Source organism: Aegilops tauschii, chromosome 4, assembly GCF_002575655.3.
Source record: "Aegilops tauschii subsp. strangulata cultivar AL8/78 chromosome 4, Aet v6.0, whole genome shotgun sequence".
NCBI lineage: Eukaryota > Viridiplantae > Streptophyta > Magnoliopsida > Poales > Poaceae > Aegilops > Aegilops tauschii.
Genome location: NC_053038.3, coordinates 45273081 through 45281860, shown reverse-complemented (window position 1 = coordinate 45281860; position 8780 = coordinate 45273081). Strand labels below are relative to the sequence as shown.

The 8780-nt window shown below is 49.6% G+C and overlaps 2 protein-coding genes across 2 annotated transcripts; one reads left to right on the top strand and one right to left on the bottom strand.

Annotated features, from left to right (window-relative positions):
• Nucleotides 1-4132: 4132 nt before the first annotated feature.
• LOC109776445 (GEM-like protein 1) lies at nt 4133-5606 on the top strand. Its single transcript, XM_020335087.4, has 4 exons — nt 4133-4620; nt 4722-4811; nt 4883-5163; nt 5237-5606. The coding sequence occupies exons 1-4, from the start codon at nt 4452-4454 to the stop codon at nt 5411-5413; spliced, it is 717 nt and encodes a 238-aa protein (XP_020190676.1). The 5' UTR covers nt 4133-4451; the 3' UTR covers nt 5414-5606.
• Nucleotides 5607-5859: 253 nt separating this feature from the next.
• LOC109776447 (ATP synthase delta chain, chloroplastic) lies at nt 5860-7453 on the bottom strand. The gene has a single exon (XM_020335088.4). The coding sequence runs from the start codon at nt 6873-6875 to the stop codon at nt 6225-6227; it is 651 nt and encodes a 216-aa protein (XP_020190677.1). The 5' UTR covers nt 6876-7453; the 3' UTR covers nt 5860-6224.
• Between the last annotated feature and the right edge of the window lie 1327 nt (nt 7454-8780).

Genomic DNA, 8780 nt, shown 5'->3' with positions numbered 1-8780 from the left:
GAGTTGATGAAGATGAAGGTGCTGATGAAGATGTTGATGGAGATGATGATCCCAATGATAATCACAGTGTTAGTGATGACGATAGCTTCGAAGCCCCCCTAGGGATGAATCTCTAGCAGAATCAGCCTGCCCGAGGGCAAAAGTGCACTGCCTCGGTTCCTCCTCGCAGACAGCGGCAAAAAAATCACCAAAAAAATCACGTATTAGGCCAGGTGGAATTTTATGGCAAAAGGGATTCGGAAGGCGGTGGACAGGGGCTCCATGAGACCCACCATGCCTCCAACGGTGTGTTGCCCTGCTGCTTGGATGCCCTATGGACCCTCTGGCCCATCTTCTCGCTCTTAGCTCCTTTTATTCATGAAAATCAGTAAAAAAAACAACCTTTTCTTCTGTAATTTTGACTCTGTTTTCCAGTTGCCCGGTGTTTCCTTGAGAATTTTTTCTCCGTGTATTGCATGCAAGTTAAAGATCTGCGACTTCCAGCTACGCAAGGCACCTAACGAGGGTACTGGCGGAAATCTGCATTGTCACTAATACATGAAATCTCTCATGAAAGATATGCATTGCAAAGCTATACATCTCAGTGCAATCGCCCACAACGTTAAAACATGGGCCAACCAATTAAAGCACCAAGCGTTTGCGACTAAGTGTACGGAAGGTTCTCCAAGCTTCTCATCCATGTTGGTTTTTTCCTTCTTTTTTCTGCCTTCTTTAGTTATGGTTTACTGTTGTTTTTGGATTATTATTTTGGTTCCTAATTTGTTTCTTTTGTGGTGCATTTTGTAGTCTAATTTTTTCTCTCTTTCTTCTTTTCATTTTTAAATACGCACACCTTCTTAAAATTGTGGACAATTTTTGACTTCGAGTATTTTCAAACTCATGAGAGTTTTCAAGTATATTTTAAAATTGTGGAAGTCCCGGACAATTTTTAAAATTCATGAACAGTTTTTGAATTCAAGTATATTTTCTAAAATTCATGAATATTGTTTTGAATTCATGAGCATTGTTTGGATTCATGGACATTTTTTTCAAATTCATGAACATATTTAGTTAATGAGTATTTTTCAAATTTGCAAACATTTTCAGATTCAGAAACAGTTTTTCAACATATTTTGTAATCTCAAATATTTTATTGCATTTGTGATTTTTTGAATGCATGATTGTTTTTCAAATGATCAAACTTTTTAAAAAATCATGAAATTTATAAGTTAATCCACATTATGTTATAACCCTAAATATTTTTAATGAAAATTAGACTAGGTAAAATAATAGTAGTAATAATAAATAGGCTTGTGTTTGCTACCTAAGCACGTGCAGTCGCTCCGACGCAGTGCCGGACCCATTTAGAGGTGCGTTGTGGGTGAGCGGTCTCGTTATAGCTCACAAGAGCAATATATATAGTAGGGAGCTCCTATTGGACGGTCATTGTGTCTACTTTTTTTGAGACAAGATCTTGTGTCTAATAACAGTGTGACGCACAGGGGGTCACACGCCTGGGTCGGCCCATTGGGAGGAAAGCGTGCGACGTTGTACCTCACGTACTTTTTTATTGATAGCTTGTAGCTCGTGTACTTTCCCAATTCCGATACTTTAGCTTGTGGTTTAAAAATTTGCGGACATTTTTTTGCTAAGAAGTGAAGTGAACATTATTTGGGAACGAGAACTTTTTAAATTTTTTGAACATTTTCCTAAAATGGCTACATCTTTTGAAAGCATGAACATTTTTTTTTAATTTTTGGTAATTTCAATCATTTTTTAGAAAGCATTTGTTTTCTGAAATTCCTGCACTTTACTTGAAATTTAGAACCTTTCTTGAAAATAGGGAACAACTTTCAACATTTCAATCATTGTCTGAATGAACAATTTTATTGAAAATTTCAGCATTTTTTCCAAAATGTGAACAATTTTGAAATTATGAGCATTTTTAAGCGATAATTTTATTTAAACGAGAACATTTTTGGGAAACCTGAAAAAGTATTGGAAATCCGAATGTTTTTTGAAAAATGGAACATATTTTTAAAACTTTTGGAAATTTATGAATATACGAAAAAATAAAAAGAGAAGAAGAGGAAAAAAGAAACAGAAAAAACAAAAAAGAAAAAAGAAATGATAAAAGACCAAGGAAAAAAACTTACTCAAACGGAGCCGTTGTGCATAACTTTGGAACGTCAAATTGGGCTGGCTCAGCTCGGTCACTCTGCGAGCTTCAACAGCATTTGACGCAACGAGCTTCATATAGGGTTTCCTGTGTAGCAGCTTACATTTTTTTAGGGAATTAAAATCATTTATTTCTCCGATTTTCTGTTTTTTTTAGCCAACTCCGATTTTCTGTTTTTTTAGGTGAACCAGGGAATTTATTCAATATGCAAAAAATGTGGAATACTAATAATGTTCGGAACACTCCCTAGCCACATATGTCTACAAGCTGCAAGAGAAGATGCAACTTTAGCTAACATGTGAGCTTCGAAATTTGCTTCACGGGGCTCAAACGGAAACTGCACTTGCTCAAACTCCTGACTACGGTGGTGTGTCTCATTCAGAATTGGTGCATAAACTGATGCTTCTCCCTTTTTGATACTAGTTACCACCTCTAAGCAGTCTGAGCCAACTACCACATCTCGCAGGTTTAGGTCTTGGGCTAGTGCCATCACCTCGTTGCATGCATGAGCTTCTAGGCTCGCAGGGTCTGTCAGTCCGCCGAAGATGATGGCTAAGGCTCCCAAGAATTGTCCCGCCTTATCTCTGCAAATCGCCGCCGCTGCACCAGACTTGCCGTTGCGTGACAGTCCCCCATCAACATTGATCTTCAAACTGTTTCCTTCTGGAGGAATCCATTTGTTCGTCCTTCGGCGCTGTTCTTTAGGAACGGAAGTTTTAACAGGCCGAGCGGCAGCAATGTTTAAGTCCTGTAGATACCTTGTGATGAAACTTATAGTAGTCAAAGGACTTTGGAATTCATTATCATGAATAGCTCGTCTCCTCGCCCACCATATTGCCCAAAGGGTAACCAAAACCCGAGCCAGATCCTCTTGATTCATTGTTTCGAAGAGCCAAAAGAGCCATAGACGAGCGTCTTCAGTTTGATTTGAAATTATATGCTCCAAAATCTCTTCATCACCAAGTGCCCAGACGCACCTGGCCATCCGGCACTCAAATAACGAATGTCGCCAAGTATCGACTGCGGCATTGCAAATTGAACAGACCGGCGAGGTTGCCATGTTTCTTCCATACCTCGTCGTGCCAGTTGGCAGTGATGTATGTGCTAATCTCCATGTGAAAACACGCAGCTTAGAAGGCACCAAGCCCTTCCACAATCTGGTCCAGTCCTTCTTTTCTCCTTCTTGATTCGAATGGCTTGGTCTATTCTCTAACCAATCTTCTCTCTGCATTTTTATTCCAGTGAGCATTCTATAAGCAGATCGGACTGAAAAAAATACCCCTTTTATCACAGTGCCAAGCCCAGAAATCAGACCGCACTCTTGAACTAAGTGGTATATCCGTTATAACATCAATATCTTGTTCAATGAAGTGTTCCTTCAGAACTTGTCTGTCCCAAGTTTTTGTAGCCCCATCAATAAGCTCGCTAACAAGCATAGGGGGATTTTGTGTTCGTGCACATATTGGCCTAAGTTTATACTCTCTGGGAAGCCAATTGTCATACCAAATGTTTGTATCCACACCCGTGCCTATTCTTTTGATTAGGCCCAAGGACAGAACCTCTTTTCCTTCATTGACAGCACGCCACACTTGCGAGGGATTCGAGCCCAATTGTGCATCCAGTAGATCACACTCAGGATAGTACCTTGCTTTGAGGACTCAGCACTCAACGAATCAGGATGTTGCCTGAGTCGCCAAGCTTGCCTTGCCAAAAGTGCCAAATTAAAAAGTTCTATATCTACGGGCTCAAACTATGTGGATCAGATCCAACCAACGTGGCGGTGACCGTGTGTGAACGAACTTACCAGTACTTGGGCCCTTATCTCTTTCAGGGCCGAACCGAATGTGTACCCTTCGAAAAAAGAACCGGGTTCCTCCGTATGGGCGTTCACCGTGATCCAGTGCCGCACCAGTTCAGTCGGCCCGCCATGGCCGTTCTTTTCCTTTGTTGCGAAGGCATGGCACGGCACGCCGCACGAGCGGCAGACGCACGCAGAGATCCCGGGCGCGGAGCCCCAGAAATCCGATCCCACCTGTCTGCCTACTCGCGTATCTCGATCAGCTGCACTGCACCGCACTCCTCGCTTTCCCCTTTCCTTCCCCCGATCCTTTCCGAACGGACAAAAAGTAAACGCGCCAGAGAACCTTCGCCTCATCGCCACTACCTCCGATTGATTCTCCCCCGCCACCGCACCGCATCATTCCTCCTCATCCGTCGGCGATCGGCATAAGGCAGCGCTCCACCCCGTTGGCATACCCAGACTAACTCATCGCGTGCCGGATCAGCTCCAGCCATGGCGTCGATGCAGGCTCCCGCGCCGGCGCCGTCAGGGTACCCGCCGCACGGCGGCCAGGCCGCGCGCCCGCAGTCCACGGCCGTCGCCGTCACGGCGGCCAGCAACGGCGCCGGAAACCCCTACGTGCAGGTCACCCCGGCCAGCGCGTCCCCCTCCACCTGCCAGTGTGCGTAACTCGTCTCCTTCGATTCCTCAATACTACTCTGTACTCTCGTGTGTCCGTCGATCCTGACGCCGGCGTGCTCTGGCGCCGCCTTGCAAGTGCAGCCATCATGAAGGCGCTGGGGCGGTACGGCAAGCTGCTGGAGGACGGCACCCGCAAGGCCGCCGACACCACCGGCAACATCTGGAACCACCGTACGTATTATTCATCCCTGCTTCGGATCATGATGCACGCACACTGACACGCACGTTTTGGCCTCGCGCAGTCCGGACGGCGCCGAACATGGCGGACGCGGCGGTGGCGCGGCTGGCGCAGGGGACCAAGGTGTACGCGGAGGGCGGGCACGAGAGGGTGTTCCACCAGGTGTTCGGCGCCGTGCCCGGGGAGCAGCTCCGCAAGGCCTACGCCTGCTACCTCTCCACCTCATCCGGCCCCGTCATCGGCACGCTCTACCTCTCCACGGCCCGCCTCGCCTTCTGCAGCGACTCCCCCGTCTCCTACCACGCCCCCTCCCCCACCCAGCCGCCGGAGCCCATGTACTACAAGGCAAGCATCCTCACTTCATTAGCTTCAGTTCACTTGGCACTGTCAACAATCTCATTCACCGGCTGCGCTGCAGGTGGTGCTTCCGCTGAACCAGGTGAGGACGGTGAGCCCGTCCGCCAGCATGTGGAGGCCGTCGGAGCGGTACATCCAGGTGGCCACCACCGACAACCACGAGTTCTGGTTCATGGGCTTCGTCTCCTACGACAAGGCGCTCAAGCACCTCTCCGACGCCCTGCAGCGCCGTCCCTGACCGATCCCCGTCCGTCCGTCCGTCTGCACCATCGCAGCTGCTAGGAGTATAAGCTCCAGTTCTTCGGCAGTGGCACTATCCTGTCACTGACTGATCAGTGTTTGTACTCTTCATTCCTGTACCGCAACTCGCCCCATCAGCAGTTCTTGCTCTGGAATAATTTATAAGACACCAATAAAGCTCCGTTGCCTGCCGTCGGTATCACCAACCAAGAAGGGTGTTACTACTACTAATCATCGATAGGCAGCGCCGGATACGGATAAGAAAGCTCTAGGCCTCGCAAGCACCAGCTATTTCATACTCGGATTCGTCGCTGGATTGATACAGTTGCGTTGCGTCCAAATTTAGCTGCTCCCTCCGATCCATATTAATTGTCGCAGATTCAGCGCTGTGACGATTAGTATGGATGCGGAGGGAGCAGTAGGTTTCTCACGCACACCAGCCTCTGCTCTGGGATTACAGAGCTTTGCACTGTATGTAACCCTGAACCTCGCATAAAATTACAATCTGCAGCTTGTACAGTACCATAGTAGTATTACAGTACACTTGGTACAAACATAATAGCAGAAGCTAGTCAAGTGCCTCACAATTTACAACAACGTAACATAGCAAAACTGTTGCCGTCGGCGTCGATCCATCTTGGTCTGTATATAGAGTTCAGTTCATCATGCATGGCAATATGGCATGGAGATATGGCGGACGACGTGAATGAGCTCGCGACAAGCACGGCGAAGTGGCGGTGGTGCGCGCGGTATGTGTTGTGTGTGGAACTATGGGTATAATTGATGGATGGATGGAGGGGTGGGCCGGATCAATGGAGCGGCGCGGGCGTCCGCGGGTGCAGGCGGTCGTCGTGGTCGGAGCTGTCGACGCGGTTCTTGAGCGCGGCGAGGCGGCCCCGGACGCTGAGGTCGATGGTGTGCGAGTCGTCGAGGCCGTAGCAGACGACGAAGCCGGCGATGAGCGACGGCTCCACCACGTTCTCGATGGCGAGGTTGACGAAGCCGGTGATCCGGCGCATCTTGCGCGCGATGAGCTCGGTCTGGCGCGCGTCGAGCGCCACGGCGGACGACACCACCACGCGCAGCGCGTGCAGCGGGGGCGCGGCGGCGGCCGCGCCCGCGCCCTCGCCGCCCTCCTCGGCGATGGACGTCATGCTGTCCCTGTCCAGCAGCGAGCGCAGGAAGTTGAGCGTCACCGGCTGGAACGGCGGCACCACGGCCCCCTTCTGCTGCTCCGCGCTCTTGATGACGGCGGCCTCGTCGGCGTGCCCGGCGCCGACGTAGCTACTGCTGCTGGCCCGAAGCAGCGTCTGCGTCTGCCGCCTCGGGGCGCGGTGGGCGGTGCTGGGGCCGACGTCGAAGCGGAGCGACGCCGGCATGCCGCCGTCCTTGGCGGCGGCGGCGGCCGGGAAGGCCGCGTGGGCGCCGCCGGGGCTGATGGGCTGGTTCAAGATGTTCATTGTCGAAGCTAGCTACTGGGGTCGGCCGGGGAGGACAGGAGACACGAACAGGAATCGGGGTTTTGAAGCAGGAGTGGAGTTCCGGACGCGAGGCCGGAGCAGGGGGGTGTGGTGGTGATACTGATAGTAGCTGGCTGCTGGTGGCCACAGGCGAGGGAGATAAGGTGAGGCTGAGGTAGGGGGGGAGAGTCGGGGAGGGGAAGGCGAGGGAGAGAATTTGGCGTGAACACGATGCGGCCCCGGCAGCCGCACCCGCCCCATCCGGAGGAATCTGCGTGCCGCACCCGCCCAATCCCGTGTGCGCTGGTCATGTGGTCCCCGCGTCTCGCGCGCGCGCCCCCCGCGCCGCGCGACGGGCCGTCCGTCACGTTTTTCTCGGCACGACCACGAGCCGGTCCCGATTATTCACGGACACGAGAACATGGCTATATTTTGTGGTGGCTACCACATGCCGTGCTGCTGGCGACGGCTCAGAGCCGTCCCTGCCCTGCCGTGCGGTGCGGTGCTTCTCTCTCTCTTTGGAAGAGAAAAGGCTTTTTACCGTGGCTGCCGTGCTGCGGCGAGCAAAGCGCCACTCCACCGGTGGCGATAGCGGTGGCGGAACACAGCGATTTCATGCCTGTCCTACGAGTGGAAACAAACATTTCGCGTCGTGTGTGCTGTTTCACACAACAACTCCCAGACATGACACATGCGTTGTGCATTTGTGCTAGCAGTACTGCCTTTGCTGTGCTTGAGCTGTGATGAACTGACACGAGAAAAAACAAAACTACGGTGAGTTGGTGAGCAAGATCAAGTGAATGTCATGTGCTGCTTGGCCTTTTTCGGCGATGCACGCCTGCTGTGCTGCCACGGATCCAAGCGGACGGACGGCTCTGCGATCGTCCGGGTGCCTAGATACTGGTTTCCACAAAACCAGAACTAGAGCTGGTTGGACTACTTGCTGTAAATTATTACGAGCTGCCCTAAGAAAATTAGCAGCACTTCCCACCAAAAAGGTGAGTTGTACAACTGTTAACTCAAAAAACAGCTGGTAGCAACACTATAACCGCAATCCTTTCAATCATTAGCAGGACAAACATGGTGATCGATCGCCAAAGAACATCCCATATTGTATTTGTTCAACACCTGATTCTATGTGCTTAAGAAGTGAAGATGCAGGCCTCCTTACTTGCAATATTAGTGCATTTTACCGCATTCAAGAATAAATGAGATAAAAGTTCGGGTTCCTGATGGCCAGTATCTATTCTCTCCTTGCAATATTACAGAAAACAGAACTAATAATTCAGACATAGAACTGATAAATGATCTTCATATTAATCAGATACTACTTTCTACTTCCGTTCTAAATACTCCCTCCGTCCAAAATTACTCGTCACCTAAATAGATAAAAATGGATGCAACTAGAACTAAAATACGTCTAGATACACCCATTTCTCCGACAAGTATTTCCGGACGGAGGGAGTATAAGTCTTTTTAGAGATTTCAATATGGACTACATACGGAGCAAAATGAGAGAATCTACATATTAAAGTATGTCTATATACATCCGTATGTAGTCTATATTGAAATCTCTAAAAAAGACTTATATTTAGAAACGGAGGCGGTAGGTGCAATCATTTTATATCCTACCAACAGTTTGCACCTCTTGGCAGAGGGATTGTGGATTTATTGACCATTTTGTGGACAAGGAGGTTGTTAGACTTCAAACAAGTAACAGATACATACTATAAGATTATGAATAATGATGGTAGGAACTAGGGTTCTACCGGGTCTAGGCCGGAGGTTGTAGGGGAAGGAGGGTGCTGGACGTGGACGGACACGCGGTCGCCGGCGGCTGGGCGCCGTCGTGCGTGAGGGAGGAGGCGGGCGCGATGGCAAGAGGCGACTAGGGTTTAGGGTTCC

Bases quoted from the DNA above. Each gene is read 5' to 3' on its own strand.
- LOC109776445 (XM_020335087.4), top strand. From the start codon at position 4,452: ATGGCGTCGATGCAGGCTCCCGCGCCGGCGCCGTCAGGGTACCCGCCG. The intron at 4,621-4,721 runs GTGCGTAACTCG...TTGCAAGTGCAG, and splicing joins GTCCCCCTCCACCTGCCAGT to CCATCATGAAGGCGCTGGGG. The intron at 4,812-4,882 runs GTACGTATTATT...GGCCTCGCGCAG, and splicing joins CGGCAACATCTGGAACCACC to TCCGGACGGCGCCGAACATG.
- LOC109776447 (XM_020335088.4), bottom strand. From the start codon at position 6,875: ATGAACATCTTGAACCAGCCCATCAGCCCCGGCGGCGCCCACGCGGCC.